This window comes from Sinocyclocheilus grahami, unplaced genomic scaffold (genome assembly GCF_001515645.1).
Source record: "Sinocyclocheilus grahami isolate Dianchi unplaced genomic scaffold, SAMN03320097.WGS_v1.1 scaffold51.1, whole genome shotgun sequence".
Classification (NCBI taxonomy): Eukaryota; Metazoa; Chordata; class Actinopteri; order Cypriniformes; family Cyprinidae; genus Sinocyclocheilus; species Sinocyclocheilus grahami.
The window spans coordinates 1,432,239-1,456,192 of record NW_015505230.1 but is presented as its reverse complement, the minus strand read 5'-3'; the positions used below and the strand labels follow the sequence as shown (position 1 = coordinate 1,456,192).

Below are 23,954 nucleotides of genomic sequence, written 5' to 3'. Positions count from 1 at the left end.
GGTGCTTCTTCAAAGCCCTGCGATGTCCCTTGAGAATTTTAACTCCGATGAGTCTGGGATTTTTTGAGTTTGTACTGGATTCATCTGTGGTTCTTGCAGTTGCATGTGTTTTTTCTCTCTCCCCACACTTCCCCTTTGGCTATAACCCTGTGTTTGTAAACACTAGACAGGCTATTGATTGCATATTTGGGCTTTTTTTGTTTATTCTTCATATTCTTTGATATAGAAGTTATTTAATTTTAATGTATATCGTTATAAATTGGAATTGCCTCATACTTTATTGTTTATTAATATATATATATATATATATATATATATACATACATACAGCACTTTTTGTTTATTCATTTTGCTTATCTATTTTAAAATGACTATTTTGCTGTGTTTAAAACCATGTTTTATGCAAGCAGTACACAGAATCTAAATAAACTTCGCTGAGCAGATGCATCACAATAAAATGGGGTTTGTTCAGTGATTTGATGCATTTTCACAACTGCTGCATTTCAGCCAAGCTTAGGATTCACAGCATTTGTCATCTTCAGTATTGAGGTTAGAAACAAACAGACGTTTAGTGGAGGGCCTTATAGTCATAGCAACTGAGAAGTGAAACAGGAGGAGGTTTTAAATCCAGGAGTCTGGGAGCTGTTGCTATGTGCACGTCACGTCTGAGCCTTTAAAACCTGTCATGGCTATGTACAATAGTCTCCCTTCCTGTTTCCTCTTCAGTTCGTGCAGCATGTGCCAGTTGTAGACTTGCACAAACATGCGCAACACACCCCTTTTCGCCATGACCTTGGAAATTTTGTAGTGTACGGTCAGTGTTTGAGGTCTGCCACGGAGACACAGAAGACAGTGAATCGCGCATAGCATATGGAGCTGCCCTGCTGAGAGGGTTGCCATGTTGATTCACAATTACCCTTTACTTTAATATAGTACTTAATATTGTGGTCCCAGCCTTGGCAGAATCTCTATACTGTATCATGGACTTGTTCTATGGCACCCTCTACTGAGAACTTTAAACAGCTGCGTACATAATGACATATCTTGCTTGACAGTTACTCTTAAGATGATCAAAACATTGCCCTGTGGTTTTGCAAGGTCTTCACAGAGACATTCCTGGGAGTGCGACGTGAGATATTTCCTCTAAGTGCTGTTTTGTTGTCTCATGTTTAGACAGAAACCATTTTGAATGGTTTCTGCATGTTTTTTTTTTCCAAGGCAATTTAGGTAGTTTTGGAATATGTGAAAATATGTATAGTGAAAAGTGCTATACTAGTAAAAAAAACTGAATTCTGATTTTGAATTGAGTCATTTTAAGGCTGTCCAGTGTGCATTTTCATAGTTATACACAGAAGTTTGGTATGCTATGTAGTCGCAGATAACATGATGAAAATTGTGAGTTTTGGGACGATATTTATCATGAAAAGCACTTTACAAATAAATAAACTGCCTCATTTTGGGGTGCATTTTTCTAGTTTTATGCTGCATATCCTAGTGATTTAGTTTGTTATGCTAAATGGAACAACTTAAGACGAACATGAGGAAAAAGGAACCGTATTTATTTTGAAAAGAGCTACACAAATCAGTCATTTGAATAGTTTTGCGCAAATCCTAGCAATTATGTTTGTTATGCTTAGTGGAACAGCTTAATTACAGATAACATGATGAAAATGATCAGCTTTGGGACTATTTATTTTGAAAAGCAATTTTCGCATAAACAAATTGACTTATTTTGGGGGCAGTCAATTAGCAATTATGTTTGTTATGCTGCTTAATCATGCTTAATCACAGATATCATGATGAAATAGGTCAGCTTTGTGTGTGGTAGAAAGCTTTATACAAATAAAAGCTTTAAAGCAAAGGCTTTGTGAATGTTAGTGTACATAGTTCTATTCTACAAATTGTAGCAGTTAAGTTTATTATGCTAAGTGGAACAAAATCAGATGAACGTATAAATGATTATACAAGCTAAATAGTTTTGTTAACATCTTTGGAAGCATATGGTTGCTAAATATGAGCTCACACGACTGTAAAATACAGTTGCACTAAAAACAAACTGTTGCTCCAGCTCATGGGAGAGGTCAAATGAGAGTTCAGGAAAGTATGTAATGTTGAGCTGCTAGACCTTTGTCCCACTATGGCCGGTGCCAAAGCACATTGTGGTGACCCACTGCAGTGCCAAGAGACAGCGGTTTGCCCATATGCCTGTCAACTGGGATTTCCACAATCTTATATATCACTCGCTGCATTTCTGCCTGACTCCTGCCCAACTTTACAGCCTGGTACAAAAAGTGGTTTTGGTCTATATAGCTAATTTTGCCCTTCATGACAACTGTGAGGGGGGTGAATTTTTTTTATAACTATTTTTAAATTATATTAAGCCTTAAAATTCTGCATAATTAAGGGCGTGGTCACTTGAGTGACAGGTGGATTGCCGCTGCTGTCACCACCATCGAGCTAGGTGGGCGTGGTTTCAGCAACCAGCTCCCGCCTCTTTGCCCATTTCCGATTATCCGGGAGTGACGCGCTGCCATGATGGCGACGGCCGGCTCCGCCTACTTTAGGCTTCAAAAACGCTCTTCGGAAACCTACGGGTGACGTCACGGTCACGGACACCACGTCCATGTTTTTATGCAGTCTATGGTAAAACCTTTTCCTTGGGCCGTTATCTCAATTGCCTCTCTTTCCTTTTGTCTTTCAGATTCTCACTTCTTTTGCGCACCTTTCCTTGACTTTAAAAGCCTTTTAAAATAAAGTCACAATGAGGGTAAGGGCTGAGATCCCTGATCCCCATTTCTCACCAATGACCTTTAAACGCTGCATGGAAATCCCATAAAACACCCCAAACTGGCATGTACCCACCTAGCATCTAACAACCTGAGGACAGGCACAGTAATATGTGCCTTTATTTATGTCCGCAACGGCCTACTGAGACTTTTTGTGAGTCTTTTAGTGAAAGGCCATCTTGTACCACATGCTTGGATGTATTATGCCGGCTCAACAAAATGGCTCCAAATGCGCCATTAGGGAGAGGTCCACCTGACCCATTAGCTTCTCAAGCATGACTGTAACAAGCACATGACACGGTACAAAAATTGCAAAGAGGCTGTGGAAATTCAGGCTCCACCAGATTGTTTGCACAGCATTTTGAAAAGCATGTGGAGCAGTTGTGGTCGAGTGAGTATGCATGCACTGAAATGAAGTCCTTTGACTGCAAAGTCATGCATCTCTGTTATTACTGCTAATATTTAAGAGTAAAACATTGATAACGATAATGACTGCATAGCAATGTACCAGAAAACACTGAACACTTTTGAAACGTCACATTAACACCTTAGCAATCACCTACAACACATTAGCAACTATATAGAAACTGGCAACTGCTCACATTACCTTTGCAAATGCACTTAGAAATGCCCTGGCAACCACCCCAGCATTGTAGTAGCAAGTTTTTCCACAGGCGAACTACATTCTTTTCTTCAGAAAAAGTCCCATAAACTGTTGACGTGCAGTTTAATGGTCTTTTAGAGCTCAGAAAATAAAAAAAATTATAGTACCAAGCACAAACACATTGCTTTACTGTTTGTCCTAATCAATGGTGCCTTGTGCGAACACTCTGAAGGTTTTACTTGCACTTCAATGCTGTAAATATGGCAATATCAACTTTATAACAACAGATAAGATCAAGTTTGATGCATGCCAGTTCCACAGGTCACTTTGCAGTCAGCATTTATCGCAACATTCTTCTGGATGCATCATTAAATTGTTCTGACCTTATTATACGGTCATGACATCTGCATAGTAAGTAAACAAAACTTTCAGGTATTACAGCATGTGCTCGCTATGTTTGAGTTATAAACTGTAGTGCACGAAACTTAAGAACACCTTGTCACAGTTTCATTTAATAGTCTACAATGAAAAGTACACATGTATTTTGTAAAAACAACAGTCTACTGAGCTGAATTGCACAAATTTTGTGGTTTCGGCTATAACAGTTTACCTCAGGATGCCAGAAATAGCATCAAGGTCAATAGAGTATCAGCCAAGTTAAAATTTAATGTGCACCCAAACTTTGGCAATGACTGTGTATCAACAAAGACTAAATCTACCTTGTGGATGTCCTGTTGCCACTTCTCTGTTTTGCTTGCAACTTACTTGATGACTTGTTAAAATCTAGACACGCTGCTTTGTTGTTTCCCTCCATATTAACACATGCATGTTTGTCTGTTGACAGAACCAGTCCCGGCCTACTCGTCTTGGCAAAAGGAGAGTATGGAGCGCGAGGAGGCTCATCTGTCACCCCACGCTGGTGGCAAGCTGATTCGCCAGCTCCTGGAGGAGGACAGCGACCCAATGGTCTCGCCGCGGTTCTACGCTTATGGAGACAGTCAGCAGTATCTGGATGACACTGAGGTTCCTCCATCTCCACCAAATGCCCACGCGTTTGTCAGGTAAAACAACAAACAGTCTGGAAGATTAAATAATGTATGTTTTTTTAGAGGGTGAAATTAACAATGTTCTCCATTCAGTAGGCGAAGAAGCTCATCGTTAGGCTCCTGCGACGATGACCGGGAAGAGCTCACTTCAGCCCAGCTTTCAAAGCGGATCCATGTACTCAAGAAGAAGATCAGGAGGTTTGAGGAGAAGTTTGAAGAAGAGCGCAAATACAGGGTGAGTGCATCAAATCTGTTGCGAGGACTAAACAACCTACAATGACTACACTGATAAACCCATTGCAATCAATGAAGCAGTCTACTCTGAAAACTAATTCTCAGAATACTATACATGCACCATTTCTGTGATGAAAAGACCAATGCAAAATGTATTTAGCTGGATTTGCTACAGATACTGAGTTTAGTGTTTTCTGTACAGCCTTCACACGGCGACAAAGCCACCAATCCTATAAACTGTAGTGCACGAAACTTAAGAACACCTTGTCACAGTTTCATTTAATAGTCTACAATGAAAAGTACACATGTATTTTGTAAAAACAACAGTCTACTGAGCTGAATTGCACAAATTTTGTGGTTTCGGCTATAACAGTTTACCTCAGGATGCCAGAAATAGCATCAAGGTCAATAGAGTATCAGCCAAGTTAAAATTTAATGTGCACCCAAACTTTGGCAATGACTGTGTATCAACAAAGACTAAATCTACCTTGTGGATGTCCTGTTGCCACTTCTCTGTTTTGCTTGCAACTTACTTGATGACTTGTTAAAATCTAGACACGCTGCTTTGTTGTTTCCCTCCATATTAACACATGCATGTTTGTCTGTTGACAGAACCAGTCCCGGCCTACTCGTCTTGGCAAAAGGAGAGTATGGAGCGCGAGGAGGCTCATCTGTCACCCCACGCTGGTGGCAAGCTGATTCGCCAGCTCCTGGAGGAGGACAGCGACCCAATGGTCTCGCCGCGGTTCTACGCTTATGGAGACAGTCAGCAGTATCTGGATGACACTGAGGTTCCTCCATCTCCACCAAATGCCCACGCGTTTGTCAGGTAAAACAACAAACGGTCTGGAAGATTAAATAATGTATGTTTTTTTAGAGGGTGAAATTAACAATGTTCTCCATTCAGTAGGCGAAGAAGCTCATCGTTAGGCTCCTGCGACGATGACCGGGAAGAGCTCACTTCAGCCCAGCTTTCAAAGCGGATCCATGTACTCAAGAAGAAGATCAGGAGGTTTGAGGAGAAGTTTGAAGAAGAGCGCAAATACAGGGTGAGTGCATCAAATCTGTTGCGAGGACTAAACAACCTACAATGACTACACTGATAAACCCATTGCAATCAATGAAGCAGTCTACTCTGAAAACTAATTCTCAGAATACTATACATGCACCATTTCTGTGATGAAAAGACCAATGCAAAATGTATTTAGCTGGATTTGCTACAGATACTGAGTTTAGTGTTTTCTGTACAGCCTTCACACGGCGACAAAGCCGCCAATCCAGAGGTTCTGCGGTGGATGAATGAACTGGCCAAGATGCGCAAAGACTCAAAAGGTATGAATGAAATTCCTCTTGCAAGAGCGAGTTACCGTTATGAAAGTGATTTTTATCACATAAGCTACGCCAATCCAACCTTCATAATATTTTGTTCAAACAAAATGTCTCTGGTGTCATTTCTCACTAACCTTTGTGGGTTGGGCCTACCAGGAAAACAATCCCTGATCTAATCTGCTCTGCTCATGGCTTGCAAAGTTCTTGTAAACAAGTGGCTTCAATTCACAGATAACAAGTTGCTTAAGTCAGAAGAGGATTTGACGCCCATCCCCCGCCAGCGCAGCAACACTCTTCCCAAGAGCTTTGGATCTCAGCTGGAGAAGAAACCCACTGAGACCAAAGCCCCCAAACCCCCTGTGGAGTGCACGCTAGAGGCAGTTATGAACAAAATGCAGGAGAAACGCAAGGAGGCTGGCCGTCCTGAAGACGTTAAGGTGCGATTTCAAAGGATTTTGTTTCTCATTTGACCTTTTTTATTATAAACAAATGCATGAATCTTTCAAATTTAATCCTTTGTTCTTCTTTAGGACATGACCCGTGAGCAGATAGGAGCAGAAAAAGTGGCCCTTCAGAAAGCTCTTTTATATTACGAGAGCATCCACGGGAGGCCAGTGAGTATGCAATTCTTCAAAAAAGTGCAATAAGTTCACCTTCTTAAGGTTAAGAACTTATTGTCTACATATTTTGAAGTTGATTTCAATGTCTTTTTGTCACACTTCCTAGATCACCAAGAATGAGAGGCAGGCCATGAAGCCTCTATACGACCGGTACCGACTCATCAAACAGATTCTCTGCAGAGCATCTGCCATTCCAGTCATTGTAAGTTCAGTTTTTCCAACATTTTTCTTGCTTTCCCTCTCCATTGTATCCTTGTGTCCCATTTCAGTTTCTCCGTCTGCTGGAGAAATCGTTCAAGTAGGAGTTCATGTACAGCAGGAGTGTCCAATCCTGCTTCTGGAGGGTCACTGTCCTTTAGAGTTTAGTTCTAGTCCTAATCTCAAATACCTTGAACCAGCCAGGTCTTCGGGATTACTAGAAAACTTCCAGGTAGTTGTTTTGGGATAGTTTGGAGCAAAATTCTGCCGGCCCTCAAGGAGCAGGACTGAACTCCCCTGGTTTACAGTTCCAATTCCTGTGTTCCTAAACCTAGTGAGCTACATGCACTCCCAATGTTGAAGGCTATTGCAAAAGATAAGGCAACTTTATTATTCTGCCTTCAAAGTTACATCACTTTGGCCATATTTACAGTAGCCCCTCACTACAGAACAAAGATCCAGGTGGCAGGGTTGGATCCACATCTAGGGGGTGGAGATGGTAGGTTTAGGTATATGTAAGGTGGGAGGAGTTGGATCTGGATCCAACCTCGCCCCCTGGATCTTGTGTTCTGCAGTGAGGACCATCTCCATATTTAAGCCAGCATGATTCCTTCACAGATAAGGTAATTCCAGAATGCAATGCAGCAAGATGGCTGACTACTCAAGAGAAATTTCATTCAGTATTATAAAGTATTAATAAAAAATAAATTGGTTATTTTACATAATACTTGTGCGTACTATGTATATGCATTCTTATTCGAATGTGGGTAATCTTAGCAACACGCAAACATCGTAGCCTGTTGAAACTATTACGAGTCTCTTGCATTGTGTGCCTTATATGCGTTTGCTGCCTACGTAGAGTATTCCAAATCAGTCACTTGAGAGTTCCATGACAGAGTTGCTGCCTATGCAGGCAGTTGGCAGTGAGGCAGCTCTCTAAGTTTTGGGAAAAAAGCTAATACTTATCTGATGCATTAGCTAATGTTATTGTATTAAAGGCTAGCTAGCTGCCATTTCTACTTTATTTTTGAACTAAACCGTATGGGTAAATCTCCATGGTATTAGTAGAGGACATAGCATTAGCAGTAGCACAATATAAGCATTTAGCTGTAGTATTGATGCGGTGGCAGTGCCGGGGCTCGTTAGCATCACTAAGCCCGTCTTTAGCAAGAGCTCAAGAGAAGCTCAATGAGGTCATATCCTGTAGCTGGATATTTACAGTATTCCTTATAATTCCTAAGTCTCTTACACACATACTCCTAAAAGTCCTCCAAAGCATTAAACAGCCACTCTGGTCATATTCCCACACCGCTGATATAATATTTCCCCCTGCTCAATACAGTATGATATGCATGTGAAATACAACAACTCGTAAATTAGCTGTAGCTCCTCCATTTTTTTAGTTAATGATATGCTGCTCCAGTGAAATATTTGGTTAGCATCAGTTTTTAAACCATGGGTTCTCAGTTTAGCAGAGCCATATGTCCTAAAACAGTGGTTCCCAATCCCGGAGGACCCTCAACACTGCACACATTAGACGTCTTCTATTCAAACACACCTGATTCAACTCATCAGCTCATTAGTAAAGACTCCAAGACCTCAAATGTGTTTTTCAGATAAGAGAGACATCAAAAACTTGCAATGTTGGGGGTTCTTCAGGACCAGGATTGGGAACTACTGCCCTAAAACATAGGTCCCTAGTCCATTAGTGAGTCCTGCCCTGAGTTGGCTGATATGTAGTTTACTGGGTTGTAATGTCACTATTAACACCACCACAGGGCTCGCCTTCCAGCAAGCGCAGAGGCCCCCTGCTGCAGCCCATTATCGAGGGTGTACCAGCCCTATTCTTCAGCGACACCAAGGTGAAGAGCTGCTACTGCATATGTAAGGTGGGAGGAGTTGGATCTGGATCCAACCTCGCCCCCTGGATCTTGTGTTCTGCAGTGAGGACCATCTCCATATTTAAGCCAGCATGATTCCTTCACAGATAAGGTAATTCCAGAATGCAATGCAGCAAGATGGCTGACTACTCAAGAGAAATTTCATTCAGTATTATAAAGTATTAATAAAAAATAAATTGGTTATTTTACATAATACTTGTGCGTACTATGTATATGCATTCTTATTCGAATGTGGGTAATCTTAGCAACACGCTAACATCGTAGCCTGTTGAAACTATTACGAGTCTCTTGCATTGTGTGCCTTATATGCGTTTGCTGCCTACGTAGAGTATTCCAAATCAGTCACTTGAGAGTTCCATGACAGAGTTGCTGCCTATGCAGGCAGTTGGCAGTGAGGCAGCTCTCTAAGTTTTGGGAAAAAAGCTAATACTTATCTGATGCATTAGCTAATGTTATTGTATTAAAGGCTAGCTAGCTGCCATTTCTACTTTATTTTTTAACTAAACCGTATGGGTAAATCTCCATGGTATTAGTAGAGGACATAGCATTAGCAGTAGCACAATATAAGCATTTAGCTGTAGTATTGATGCGGTGGCAGTGCCGGGGCTCGTTAGCATCACTAAGCCCGTCTTTAGTAAGAGCTCAAGAGAAGCTCAATGAGGTCATATCCTGTAGCTGGATAGTTACAGTATTCCTTATAATTCCTAAGTCTCTTACACACATACTCCTAAAAGTCCTCCAAAGCATTAAACAGCCACTCTGGTCATATTCCCACACCGCTGATATAATATTTCCCCCTGCTCAATACAGTATGATATGCATGTGAAATACAACAACTCGTAAATTAGCTGTAGCTCCTCCATTTTTTTAGTTAATGATATGCTGCTCCAGTGAAATATTTGGTTAGCATCAGTTTTTAAACCATGGGTTCTCAATTTAGCAGAGCCATATGTCCTAAAACAGTGGTTCCCAATCCCGGAGGACCCTCAACACTGCACATATTAGACGTCTTCTATTCAAACACACCTGATTCAACTCATCAGCTCATTAGTAAAGACTCCAAGACCTCAAATGTGTTTTTCAGATAAGAGAGACATCAAAAACTTGCAATGTTGGGGGTTCTTCAGGACCAGGATTGGGAACTACTGCCCTAAAACATAGGTCCCTAGTCCATTAGTGAGTCCTGCCCTGAGTTGGCTGATATGTAGTTTACTGGGTTGTAATGTCACTATTAACACCACCACAGGGCTCGCCTTCCAGCAAGCGCAGAGGCCCCCTGCTGCAGCCCATTATCGAGGGTGTACCAGCCCTATTCTTCAGCGACACCAAGGTGAAGAGCTGCTACTGCTCAACCAACCAGTGATTCGGCTGACCCACCTCCTTCTCCCCACTAGTTTCCTCATTAAATTAATCATGAATCAGTAACTGCATGGGAGTGCTGTGAGATTCGACTCCTGCTGATTCCATTGCCTTTTGATTACACCCTTGTTGGGTTTTGTATTAAAGAAAAACTCAAAATGGTAACTCATGTAAGTCAGTGCACCAAATGCTCCAGTTGGAATTAATATAATTTACTGCACTGCTGGAGCTCTGATTCTTTTCATTTGTACTAACACTTGTCACGACAGAGGCTTGATGCACAATGATTGCTAAATGTCAATGAGATTTGCCTTCAAAATCAATGTTACGCTTGATTCTGCTCAGTCATGCTGGTATAAACTCTCAGAGTTAAGCTGCAATCCAACTAACCATCGCCATCTGCTCTTTTTCCAGGAGGAGGAGGACGGCTCGGACGATGACAGTGATACCAGGACACAGTTCACGGTCACGGTTAAGCCGGAACTGACCATGTTGGAACTTCTTGACCAGCTGGATGAGGACACAGATGGTTTCATCTCACCTGTTGATGACCTATCACCCTCCAAGAACACCACAGACATGAGATTGTCCAATTTGCATGCTGCTACCATGTAAGTATAAGGTTTAGAATAGAAACCTATGTCTTAGGGTGCTGACACACAAGATCGTGTTTTGAGGTCCATTTTGAAGATAGTTAGAAATCAAGTAGGAATATGCCAGATCTCTAATGACCAGGTCTCTCTCAAAAAAGAGACTAACCTGGGCTGTTTCACAAGCATTGTAAACCAAAGTTGATCGTAGAGACCATTGGTTCCAATGGTTTCTACAATCTATTTATGCTTAAGATGATTTTTTTTAAACACAGCCCTGGTAAACTAAAGGTGTAAAATGTTCTCAACCTTTGGTTGTGCGATGTAGTGTCACTTTTCGTACCCTTTGAAACCAATGAATATGCGATGATCTCTGACCTACAACTGTAGTGTGTAAGCACCCCTATAGATCTTTCACTTTCCTTGTATTCATATAAACCATCTTTTGTGGAGCTACAAGGCCATTTATATAATAGGCTAAAAGTAATTTGTAAGTTTAAAAAAGCGAAATGTTCAGTAATATGTGCCAACCACTGAAACCTCAAATTATTGCATTGTTGCTGTGGTGGGTAGAAAGAATCTCAAAACTCTCCACTCCTTCTTAACCAAACACACAGGCAGGAACTCGTGGAACAACTCCAGGAAGCCCGTGAAGAAAAGAAAAGAATCCGCAAAAACCTCCGTGATTTTGAGGATCAGTTCTTCAAACAGAATGGCAGGTAACGAAAACTTCCACAATATGAATTTTAAAAGGTGTACATGCTTGTTCTTAGAATTGTACATTTTCATAAGCTTAAATCTGTCTCTACAGAGAGAAACAACATCTTGTTACTGACTGCTCTACTTTTGCTGTTCCCATAGAAACGTGCAAAAGGAAGATCGCTCACCCTTGGCTGGAGAATACAATGAATACAAGCACATTAAAGCCAAGCTAAGGCTGTTGGAAGTGCTCATCAGTAAAAGAGACTCTTCTAAGTTCATCTAGTGCTCAGCTGGGATTTACTTTACTAGCCAAACAAGGACCAGCCATTGCTATCCAAAGCAATATAATGTGTACAAAGACATGTTCCTCTGTTATTGACTCATTACAGGCACATTTGGCTTTGAAGGACGCCAAGACATGCCTAGTTCATCTTTAGCAGATGTACAGTGCTGTTTGTTCCACTGTACAGCAAAAAGGACTTGTGTTCTGCTTTGGACTGCTTTTTTTGCATCTGCTATGAGACTGGATTTCAGAAAACAATCAGATTACTTGTGAATCTCTGATCTTAATTCCCATTGAAGTCCAGAAGAAAATTTCTGTTATGTTATGTTGTATTATATGACATTTTGTTTCAAATTTTAGATTTTTTTTCTACATTAATATTGCTGTAATATAGAAACAAATGTTTTCGCAATCAGACATAAGCTTTGAAGAACATTGAGATAATGCGTCTTAAATTGTCTGTGTATAGAGATGAGGAGAGTTTATCATTATAGGAATTTGTCGTATTTGATGAATTGAAGAATGTAACCAATTTGTGGAAGGAAGGCTCTCTGTATATTAGTTTTCATTATTTACTGGTGCCATAATTGTTTATTTTGAACATTAATGCTTCTGAGAAAATCCCCCCCACACCACTAAGACCATTGACTAAGCTAGAATTTACTTCAGTTATTTTCTTTATGAAAGAAAAAAATGTGCAAATGAACAACCATAAGAAATCTGCCATTCTCTAATGTAGAAACGCACAAAAAAAGGTACTATAATCCAGCTTTCATTGTTCTTTTTGTAGTGTTTTTTTGTACTCTAGTGTCTTACTGGTCATCAAATGAAACTCACTGTTTAACAGTGATGTGGGTGGACTGAACCCTCAAAACCATCTCTATTGTTAGCGAGCAATAGAAAACAAAACTGTGGGGCCTCACTGAGCATTTATGCCTCGTGAACGCAGATACAAACAGCGAGCACATCACCCCTATCTCTTATTCTCCAGATTGGAAAATTTTAGTGTGACCTTTGTTTTTACTGAACATGACAAGACTGATGGATAAAGATGAATACTGTGTGTACATTTTAGTACATGATTGTATTTGTATTTTGTATATATGATATAAAACCAAACTATTTTTTCTGAATATACAGGTGTTGGGTTTTCATTTCGATGCCATTTAGTGCAAGAAAATGCCATGACGTTTGATAATATTTAATCTGAGGTGAAATAATTTTATTGTTCTGGAAAAAAATAGATAAAACAATATATTCCATTTGAAAGCTACAAAAGTAAATATACTTTACTAAAATAACAATGCATCGGTAGCCACTAAGAAGCCCTTGTTTGCATACATTGACAGAAAGGAATAAGTTGGATAGAAACACTTCTTTATATGGCCTTCCATCAAGTACAAACAAATACATCTCATGCAGCTAGATGCAAAACACCACAGGCCACAGCAAACAACTCACTGTGGTCCCTGACAGTCCTGTATCATCCACCATATCGGAAAACCACAAAGCTAAGTCACTCTGATCCATTTTTTAATAACAACCCAACATTAATGCTCCACTCAGAAAGAAAATGCGAATAGAAAACAAAATCCCCTTTACAGCATATGACCTTCCTGTGAAACAACAGGAGGGATTAAATTGAAAGCGGCAATGGATTGACCGGAAGAAGAACACAGCTGTTAGAATATTCACATTTGTTGGATTAAAACATAATTAAAATCCCATAACTAGTACACGTACATCAACCAGTAGTTATTGCTGGATTTGTTCCTCAATGAAATCTCAACTGATGTCACTTTAAGAGAAATATCAGATTTTTTCCCCATAGTTAATTAAAATATTTCAAAAAAGCAGCTTCAGCGTTCAACCTGGGCATGGCATGCTCATGCATGCCTATCATTAATAGGAGACATTTTTATGTTAATGGCTTGCTACTGTACATTAAAGGAAAACCAGTGGAATGGATTCATGAGGAGTGAAAATGCATAACATCTGATCTGAGCACAGACCGAACTGGAAAGCTCAGAAACAAAAGAGATTATTCATCAAGTTAAATCTCTTTAATGCATTGCAGAGGTATCCAATCCCGTTGCTGGAGGGGCACTGTTCTGTAGAGTTTAACCCCAACCGTAGTTGAATGAAAACCCGAATCAAGGTAATCAAGGTCTTCAGGTTTACTAGAATCTTCCAGGCAGGTATGTTGGGACAAGTTGGAGCTAAACTCTGCGGGACATTAGCCCTCCAGGACCAGGATTGGACATCCCAAATGTATTGGGCCTAAAACTGTCTGTCCGGTATACCATGCTGATGGGGCTGTGTTACTTTTACTGTCTTCATCCCGGACGAGCCCCCGATTTGTAGGGTTGCGATGGCTCTTTCTGAATGGGATTAAACACCCAGCTATAGTCAATAATGAGTGATTGATTGGCATTTCATATGCTTTAACTATTAAATTTGTTCCAAAATTTTTTTACTTCCTTCATGAAATTCAAAATAGCAAAATAACAGGGGCGTCCAATCTTGCTCCTGGAGAAAAGTTTAGTTTTGTTCCAACCAGTTCCAACACACACTTGATCTGAAGACCTAACTTAGCTGGCTCAGGTGTGTTTAATTAGGGCTGGAGCTAAACTTTGCTAGACAGTGGCCTTCCAGGAACAGGTTTGGACATGCCTAACAAAATAACGTGGTCTAGGCAAGAGCAACCCATCGGTTTTAAAATCTGATTAAAAAACAGTAACATTTACAAAATATATAAAGAAAATCAAATGAATTAATTTTTTGCCAACTCAATCCTAACCTTATTTACTTTTGTCATTTAAAAAATATAAATTTGTATAACCAAAAAGGAAGCAAAAAAGAAAAAGAAACAAAAACTGTGCACATCTCAAGATTAAACCAAATTAGCAAAACAGAGTCCGTCTGTATAAATAAGAAAATAATATATTTACTCATATGAGATTCAGGATGTGCTCATCTGTGGTAAAATAAACACGAGAGCAGCATTCGTTTCCATTTCTCCACAGGTTTAAAGTGCAGTGTCAGCATACAGAAAGCCACCTCTGTAGATCCTGCTCAGACCAGACTGAAGCCCTCGTACTGCTCCACGGCTTGCGTGAGCCGGTGCCGCAGGGTCTCTTTGGTCTGGTAGCAGGGCATGTCCAGCATGTTATAGCAGGTGTGGGCCACAGGAAGGTAGTGCTCTTCCGCAGCAGTGGATTGGATGACGATGCGTAGACTGGCCATGCCGTGGATGGGGATGCGGTCACTGCCTGTCAAAAACACTGTGGGAAGACAAAAACACTAATTTGGTCTGCGTTGTTAAGGCGCAGTTGCATTGGCGCAAAGAAGGTCCATAGTCCAATAGTGTAATGATGCGGAAAGCACCACTCACACAGAATTCACAGACTATCAGTGTTGCCAAGTCTGAACTGGGCTACTTTTACACTGTTGCTGCAGGTTAAAGCGATCCCCACCCCCTGGAACGCTTCAAATTTTGACAGAGGGAATCCCCGACAGAGGGGAAAACCACAAAAAAATGTGATTGGGATTGAGTTTTATATACAGCAGTTGAGCTAGATTTGTTTTGCAGACCTGGCAACCCTGCAGCACATCAAAGCAAGCAGCATTCTGTGAAAAACCTGGTGTTGGTGCAAAATCTGCATGGGGGAATGTTTCTCCCTTATGTGAAATTCCCAATTGGGCGGATTCCTTTTAAAATGACTGGATTTTCGCTGTTAGCAATGGGAAATACAATAACAAATGTAGATTCTACAGCATATAATACTACAGCTTCATTCATCGCACCAAAAGATAAACTGCAGTGCTTTACAACTATAGGACAGGAAGAGCTAAATAAACTTATCACTGCATCTAAACCAACAACATGACTGTTAGATCCTGTACCCACTAAATTACAGGATTTACACAAGCTTCAGTCTGGATCCAGAACACCTGAGAAGAGATGATGCAAGCCCTCAGAGGACCTCAGATGATGCCAACCCTGAAACAACTTACAGAACTACCACATTTTGCTATAAGTTTGATTGCATCATATAATAATTGCTGTTAATAATGTTCATCGTCTGTTTGATTACGTCTTTAATTGATTTTTCCGTACATTTCTGCAATATGTACATTAACTGACAGTCACCACTGATAAACTACCACTAAATATTGTAGAAACTTAATTTCTCATTTCTGCCTGGAATTGAACTGCTGGTTTCGTCTGGTCAGAGGAGAACTGGCCCCCCGACTGAGCCTGGTTTCTCCCAAGGTTTTTTCTCCATTCTGTCACCGATGGAGTTTTGGTTCCTTGCCGCTGTCGCCTCTGGCTTGCTTAGTTGGGGACACTTCATTTCCAGCGATATCGTTGACATAATTGCAAAGATACTATTTAAACTGAACTGAGCTGGATGATGACATCACTGAATTCAATGATGAACTGTCTTTAACTGAAAAATGAGTGTTTACTATTGTCATTTTGCATTATTGACACACTATTTTCCTAATTAATGCTGTTCAGTTGCTTTGACACAATCTGTATTGTTAAAAGCGCTATATAAATAAAGGTGACTTGACTTGACTTAAATGTGACCACACATTAAGTTGTATTTATCAGTTTACATTAACATAGCCATTTTATTTTTTGATTGCCCTATAAAATTTATCAATACAAATACTTTTTTTCCCTTCATATGGTGACAAAACCAAGGTTATTGTTAACTGAAACAAAAACTATTAATAACATTGAATTATATATTTTATATATAAATATATATAACAAAACAAAACAAAACATTTGAAATGTTGCAACTAACTGAAATACATTTGAAGCACTAAAATTACTGGAAATGTATTAAAATAAACGGAGCTAAAACTAAAAATAAATTAAATCTAAATAGTTACAGTATATTAAAAAAGAATACAAATGACAAAAGCACATCAAATGGCTAAAAAATGAAACTAAAATTAAAATGAAAACTAAAATATAATGATAAAATTCAAAATATTAATAAAACTGTAACAGCATATAAATAATACTAAAATAACACTGGCCAAAACCTTACTGACCGAAAAATTAAGCTCTAGGGTCCCAAGCCTCATTTCATAGTACAGAGCAACAGCTGATGCTAATGAATCAAAATCTATTTTGACAGCCAACACCAAATGAGCAATCTTGTTTAGAAGAGCCATAGTAAACTCTTCTGAACGGCTGCTACTAATGGAATCAATGCAAACCTTCAGCTAAGTTGTTTTATGGTTGTTTGCAAACTTTAAGTAGTGTTTGGATTTCTTCAAACTCCCCTCTGCAGTTTATAGAGAATGGCAGACCAGAGGTGCACTATATATAGTTCTGGTGTACATTTCGATTTCATTCAGCACAATAAATAAAAAAAATGGTGTTTTGCTTTATATTTTTGTTTCACTTTTGGTTTGAGCAGGTCTTAGCTCTAGCTTTATATTCAGACAGTTTTATATAACATATTCAATAGTACCAACCATTACACTGTTGTCTCTCACTTACATAAAAACTGTTTCTTTTTCTCCAAGGGAAATTCATGAAACACCTCCCAAAACATCTTAACTGTTGGGTGGGATGCAGAGAACTCGCCCTTGTAGGAGGCATTCTGGGGGGGGGGAAGAGATACAAAGCCATGAAAAACACAAGGCAGAGTCTAAATAAAATTGTGAAGCACAGCTGTATGAAACGTGTCCCACCTTCTCCATCTCCTCCCAGTTGTAGTTGTTGTTGCCCACTACCATGGCCATGAGCTCAGAGGGCTGAAAGAGAGAGAGAATCTCCCCACCACAGACCTTCAGGTAAATAAAATTGTGAAGCACAGCTGTATGAAACGTGTCCCACCTTCTCCATCTCCTCCCAGTTGTAGTTGTTGTTGCCCACCACCATGGCCATGAGCTCAGAGGGCTGGAATAGAGAGAGAATCTCCCCACCACAGACCTTCAGAAAACCGCTGGAGAAGGCCGAATACTGCTCCTGTACAGAGTCACTGAACACATACTGAATACTTTCCGTACCCACTGTATATAAAATATAATATTATACTATATATATATATATATATATATATATATACATATATATATATATATATTAGGGGTGTAACGATAGACGTATTCGTATTGAACCGTTCGGTACAAGGTTTTCGGTTCGGTACACATTACAAACCGAACGATTCGTTGGACTAATCCTATAACATTTGAAAATGAAAGAGCTTAAAGTGTGTGAAATATAATGTTCTCAGTACCACTGTGCTCAACAAGGCAGCCCAAATAACATAACAGGCAACGTGCTGTCTGCCCAGCGATAACCACCTCTTGCTGGGGTGCGTCGAAAGACGAGGATCTTGTATAGGCGATAGCCAGAGATATTGTCAAAAACATCAATTATTGGCAATATTAAGAGGATTTGGCATTTTCAATTAATGTAACCCTGTTACATTCTTATTTTTATTAGGCCTATTATTATTATTATTAAGAAGTTACTTTTATTATTAAATTGTATTATTAAATTAAAATTACAATTAATTTCCCCCGCAATATTACCGCATAACTGACACGCTGCAAGGATAACAAAACATAAGGCTATTTGCTCTTCTTTTAAAAAGGTCTTTTAAAACAGGTCTATTATACAATTAATCATAAGCCTATAATTAAAATATTAAGACAGCAGTCATCAATAAAAATCAATGAAATAAAAAGCTTTATTTAGCCTATTTAAAGTGCCGACTTTCAAAAACAATCTGTTTAACACCAAATACGTTTCTTCTCATTTATTTTTTGTTTTTTACTATGTACGGGCCACAAGAGAAATATTACGGGAATAAATTAAAACAGTTAGCTATATACCGTAATCAGCATATGTTGAAGTAGATTGGTCTCTCGTCGTCTCTGAGAGAATATGCAGCGTCAGATAAAGAAAAGCTCCGTCATTTCGTTTTTACTTTCACTTTCTAGTGATATTTATTGGCTAGCCTTCATGGTATAAAACATAAATATTTCCAACATTGCGACGAAAGCAATTACCCAACCCCCCCTCCCCCTTTCGAAAACGGACCGAACCGTGACACCACTGTGTCGTATCGAACCGAACAGTGAATTTTGCAAACCGTTACACCCCTAATATATATACTGTATATATACACTGCATATATATAGCTTTTTTGGCATTTGTGACTTTTTATGACAATTAACCACATTTTATATTTTAAATAAGCACACTGCTGTTTATATGTAGTTATACGTCATGATATTATTTGTTGTATTACCTTTACACTGATTTTTTTAATTTATTTTTTTATCATGGTATTACAGTCATTTGATAAAGACGATAATTAATGTTATATACCGGTAATTATAATTCCCATTAGATTAATAAAAAAAAATCTGTAAAAAAATACTGTACAAATAATAAGAACTAAATTTGAACACATTACTGAATTTTGAAACAAAAATAGGCTTTTATTATTCCTTTCTTTAGATTTTGTTGTGACGTAAGAAACCATGTCCTTTACCATTCTTGGTGTATCTGGTTATGACATTGTGTTAGTTGCCCAGAAGAGTTGACCTATTATTAGTTAATATTATTTGATTGTACATGCCACTGAAAGGGAATGTTGAACTATGTTAGCTAGTCAACAGTTTGTCAAATCTCCCTGAAGGATCAATAAAGCACATCAGATGAATGTAATCCAGTGCACATATTCACATGCACTCACACACCAGACCGAGTGAATTAAGACTGATAATCTGAGCTGGGCTAAATACCTGTAATCTCTTCAGGAGGTCATATATTAACGTTAGGTATGCTGTGTGTGTGTGTTTGTGGGAACGAGCCTTGATCTGAGATCAAGATGACAGGCCTTCTGCCTAATCTTACCGTCAGACAGCAGGACACACACACATACACAAACAAATATAACACACATGCACGTTCCTATCAAATACTTTTGCTATTTTCTTAAACTATTTTCCTATTCATACAATCTCGACTTAATGTTTTTCCTGTAATATATCCGTGAACGCAGCAACAATTCTTCATACATCACAAATGTGTGTTCATTTATATGCTTTTTTTTTTTGTTTGGATTAATGTTCTGGATTGTTTGGATTTGTGTGCTGTCCCATCTGCTTCTGCAGCTTCTGAAACCTTGCAATTTTGTTCCCTCTGACAACACACACACTTCCTCTCACAGACACTGAAATATGGAGCACGGGCAGGAACAACACGACCTCTTTCAGACCTTTATTTAAAGAGACACACACCACAGACTCCGTGAACAATCACACCTGTTCGTCTTGTCCACAGTGATGGTCTTCCCGCCCTGTACCAGCTCTTTAACTTCTGTGATCCCGTAATACTCTCTCGTAATCTGTGGACACAGTTGTTACATTTTGTCATTGAGCATTTTGCCTTGACCAATACAAGTAACCCTTCACCCTAGTATGTCGACGAAACATCTGTGAAAGTGCTCATTATGTTCATAGGGGGGAAAAAAATCACTATTTTTGCTCAAATATCTGATAAACATCTTAAAAATTGCAGACTCACATTCTAAACAGGGTCGGGCGATATATAGAATATTTACAGCATATATGCAAAAAATTTTGTTAATGCGATTAAAGGGATAGTTTCTTTTCAAAGAAAAAAAATCTCAATTCTGACATCATTTAATCTCCCTTCCCATTGTTCCAAACCTGTATGAATTAAAATATTTGGATTAAGATATTTGGAAGGATGTTGGTAACCAAACAGCTGCTGGCACCACTGACTTCCATAGTATGGAAAAAAAAATACAATGAGAGTCAATGGCTACCAGCAACTCTTTGGTTACCAACATCTTTCCAAATATCTAAATTTGTGTTCAGCGGAAGAAAGAAATTCATACAGGTTTGGAACATAATGAAATTTTAATTTTTGGGTGAACTATCTCTTTAAATGAAGCAACATTGTGAATATCGCAGCAATATTAGAGTACTATTTTGAACATTTAAGTTTCACTAAAACAATGTTCACTCATCTCTATGACATACGAGAGTATGAGAGTGTTAAGATGGGTATATTTTAATAGGTTCTTGTTTAAAACTCATAAAATGATTGTACATGCCACTGAAAGGGAATGTTGAACTATGTTAGCTAGTCAACAGTTTGTCAAATCTCCCTGAAGGATCAATAAAGCACATCAGATGAATGTAATCCAGTGCACATATTCACATGCACTCACACACCAGACCGAGTGAATTAAGACTGATAATCTGAGCTGGGCTAAATACCTGTAATCTCTTCAGGAGGTCATATATTAACGTTAGGTATGCTGTGTGTGTGTGTTTGTGGGAACGAGCCTTGATCTGAGATCAAGATGACAGGCCTTCTGCCTAATCTTACCGTCAGACAGCAGGACACACACACATACACAAACAAATATAACACACATGCACGTTCCTATCAAATACTTTTGCTATTTTCTTAAACTATTTTCCTATTCATACAATCTCGACTTAATGTTTTTCCTGTAATATAACCGTGAACGCAGCAACAATTCTTCATACATCACAAATGTGTGTTCATTTATATGCTTTTTTTTTTTGTTTGGATTTATGTTCTGGATTGTTTGGATTTGTGTGCTGTCCCATCTGCTTCTGCAGCTTCTGAAACCTTGCAATTTTGTTCCCTCTGACAACACACACACACTTCCTCTCACAGACACTGAAATATGGAGCACGGGCAGGAACAACACGACCTCTTTCAGACCTTTATTTAAAGAGACACACACCACAGACTCCGTGTACAATCACACCTGTTCGTCTTGTCCACAGTGATGGTCTTCCCGCCCTGTACCAGCTCTTTAACTTCTGTGATCCCGTAATACTCTCTCGTAATCTGTGGACACAGTTGTTACATTTTGTCATTGAGCATTTTGTCTTGACCAATACAAGTAACCCTTCACCCTAGTATGTCGACGAAACATCTGTGAAAGTGCTCATTATGTTCATAGGGGGGAAAAAAATCACTATTTTTGCTCAAATATCTGATAAACATCTTAAAAATTGCAGACTCACATTCTAAACAGGGTTGGGCGATATATAGAATATTTACAGCATATATGCAAAAAATTTTGTTAATGCGATTAAAGGGATAGTTTCTTTTCAAAGAAAAAAAATCTCAATTCTGACATCATTTAATCTCCCTTCCCATTGTTCCAAACTTGTATGAATTAAAATATTTGGATTAAGATATTTGGAAGGATGTTGGTAACCAAACAGCTGCTGGCACCACTGACTTCCATAGTATGGAAAAAAAAATACAATGAGAGTCAATGGCTACCAGCAACTCTTTGGTTACCAACATCTTTCCAAATATCTAAATTTGTGTTCAGCGGAAGAAAGAAATTCATACAGGTTTGGAACATAATGAAATTTTAATTTTTGGGTGAACTATCTCTTTAAATGAAGCAACATTGTGAATATCGCAGCAATATTAGAGTACTATTTTGAACATTTAAGTTTCACTAAAACAATGTTCACTCATCTCTATGACATACGAGAGTATGAGAGTGTTAAGATGGGTATATTTTAATAGGTTCTTGTTTAAAACTCATAAAATTAGCGACACACTTGGAAAGTGTTTTAGTATTTTAGTACATGCTATTATATTATTTATTAATATTTTGAATTTGCTTTTATTTTTATATTATCAATTTTCACTTCAATTTAAGTTTAAATTTTAGTCATTCTGTTTTGGTCAAAATGTGTTTATTTAGCTTTAATTTATTTTTATTTCAATTCATTTTAGTGCTTCAGTTATTTACCAAGTCAACATGTCTAATTTTCATTAATTTCTATTCTTTTTAAGTGTAAGTTGTATATTTAATATTTGTAATTTTATTCATTCATTTCTTTATTCAATTACCACAAACAATTTTTCACAGTTTTAGTTAACAATAAAACACTGATTTGGAAAGTCCTATTAGATACAAATCAGTTCTAGTTTACATTATGAAATAAACTGTTTTTACTAAATATAACATAATTGATTAAATATATACGTTGCGTTGTTATATTGTTACTTATGATTAAATATCAGTAAATATTAATTTAGTGAAAAGTCTAACTTTTTAAAGTTCTTACATTAATTTTTATTTTAATATAAAATTATAATAAAAATAGCAACTTCATTAGCTAGTTCACAGCTAATATTGTTAAAAGCTTGGAAAATACTGAGACATAAATGTTTTATTTTTATCGCCCTTCCCTAATTCTGCATCATAAACCAAAAAACATCTGCTGAATGTCGTTCCATCATCCAACAGGAAACACTGACGGGACACATGGCAAATGAGCAAACGCTTTTCATCTTCCAGATGTCAAAGCTCACACATCAAATAACCGTCTTGGCAGCATGTGTGTGATATCAAGGATAAGTTCAGTTTAATTTATTTACTAAAGCACTGACTTGGGAATTTCTTCATAATATGATTTATAGTGATCAGTGATATTCTTCTAATCAGACGAACGTGGCCGAATTAGAGGGGTCATATTTACTTTAGTGTCCAGCAACTTACTGCAAAGTTCAGACAGAAGGTCTCCTCCACATCACCCTCATACTCCAGGAGCTGCTGAAGACTCCTGTAGACAGGTGAACACATATAATGACAAACATTTAGTGAAAATTTGAAGTTTTGGAATTCAAACTGATAACTCTTTTTATCTCTAGAGTCATCGACAGGCATTTAATTGTCTCTCCCTCCTGTAATCGCAGCTAAGAGCTCACCAGCTGCAGGATATAAAAGCAAACCCCTGGCTTACCCAAGCAGGAAAGGGGCCACACATCATCTCCTACTTTTAACAAATGACAGCTTTCTGCCTATGACCGCATATAAATCGTGATGTTTGCAGGGATTTTTACATAAGCGGCCAGTCTAAGTCAGAAGACAGATTAAAATGAGGTCTCAAAACAAGGACCAGGACATATTTATAGCTAGCTGCATGAATATATTCAGTTTACATTTAAAAGAAGCAACATTTAAAGGGGTGGTTCAGTGTTTTTTTTCTAGGCTTGATTGTGTTTATGGGGTGCAGTCTAACATGTGTTAATGCTCCGTTTTAAAAAAAACGCATTATTTTTCACATAATTTACCTTTATTCCACACCACTCTCTCTCTTCTCTGAGAAACGCATGGATCATTTGCTTCTTTTATGAAGCCCCTCCCTCAGAAATAGGCTGATTGGTTAGCTAGCCCAGTCTGTTGTGATTGGCTAAACCGCCTCTAGTGCGCGTCTAA

General features: G+C 38.5%; 2 protein-coding genes across 2 annotated transcripts in view; one reads left to right on the top strand and one right to left on the bottom strand.

Annotated features, from left to right (window-relative positions):
* The window catches only part of LOC107583225 (protein FAM13A-like), a 43,998-nt gene extending 31,211 nt beyond the window's left edge, over window positions 1-12,787 (top strand). The window contains 11 exon segments of the mRNA XM_016269374.1: window positions 2,599-2,767; window positions 4,235-4,451; window positions 4,530-4,671; window positions 5,921-6,002; window positions 6,231-6,436; window positions 6,530-6,613; window positions 6,726-6,821; window positions 8,596-8,679; window positions 10,492-10,688; window positions 11,285-11,386; window positions 11,529-12,787. Of these exon segments, the coding sequence (XP_016124860.1) occupies window positions 2,599-2,767; window positions 4,235-4,451; window positions 4,530-4,671; window positions 5,921-6,002; window positions 6,231-6,436; window positions 6,530-6,613; window positions 6,726-6,821; window positions 8,596-8,679; window positions 10,492-10,688; window positions 11,285-11,386; window positions 11,529-11,652 (1,503 nt within the window). The 3' untranslated portion in view covers window positions 11,653-12,787.
* A 1,749-nt stretch (window positions 12,788-14,536) lies between these two features.
* LOC107583224 (probable E3 ubiquitin-protein ligase HERC3) overlaps window positions 14,537-23,954 on the bottom strand; it is a 39,074-nt gene continuing 29,656 nt past the window's right edge. Inside the window, exons 22-24 of the mRNA XM_016269373.1 lie at window positions 17,519-17,681; window positions 17,180-17,282; window positions 14,537-14,936 (exon numbers count right to left, since the gene is read on the bottom strand). Coding sequence (XP_016124859.1) covers window positions 14,728-14,936; window positions 17,180-17,282; window positions 17,519-17,681 — 475 coding nt within the window. The 3' untranslated portion in view covers window positions 14,537-14,727. The remainder of the gene's footprint in view (window positions 14,937-17,179; window positions 17,283-17,518; window positions 17,682-23,954) is intronic.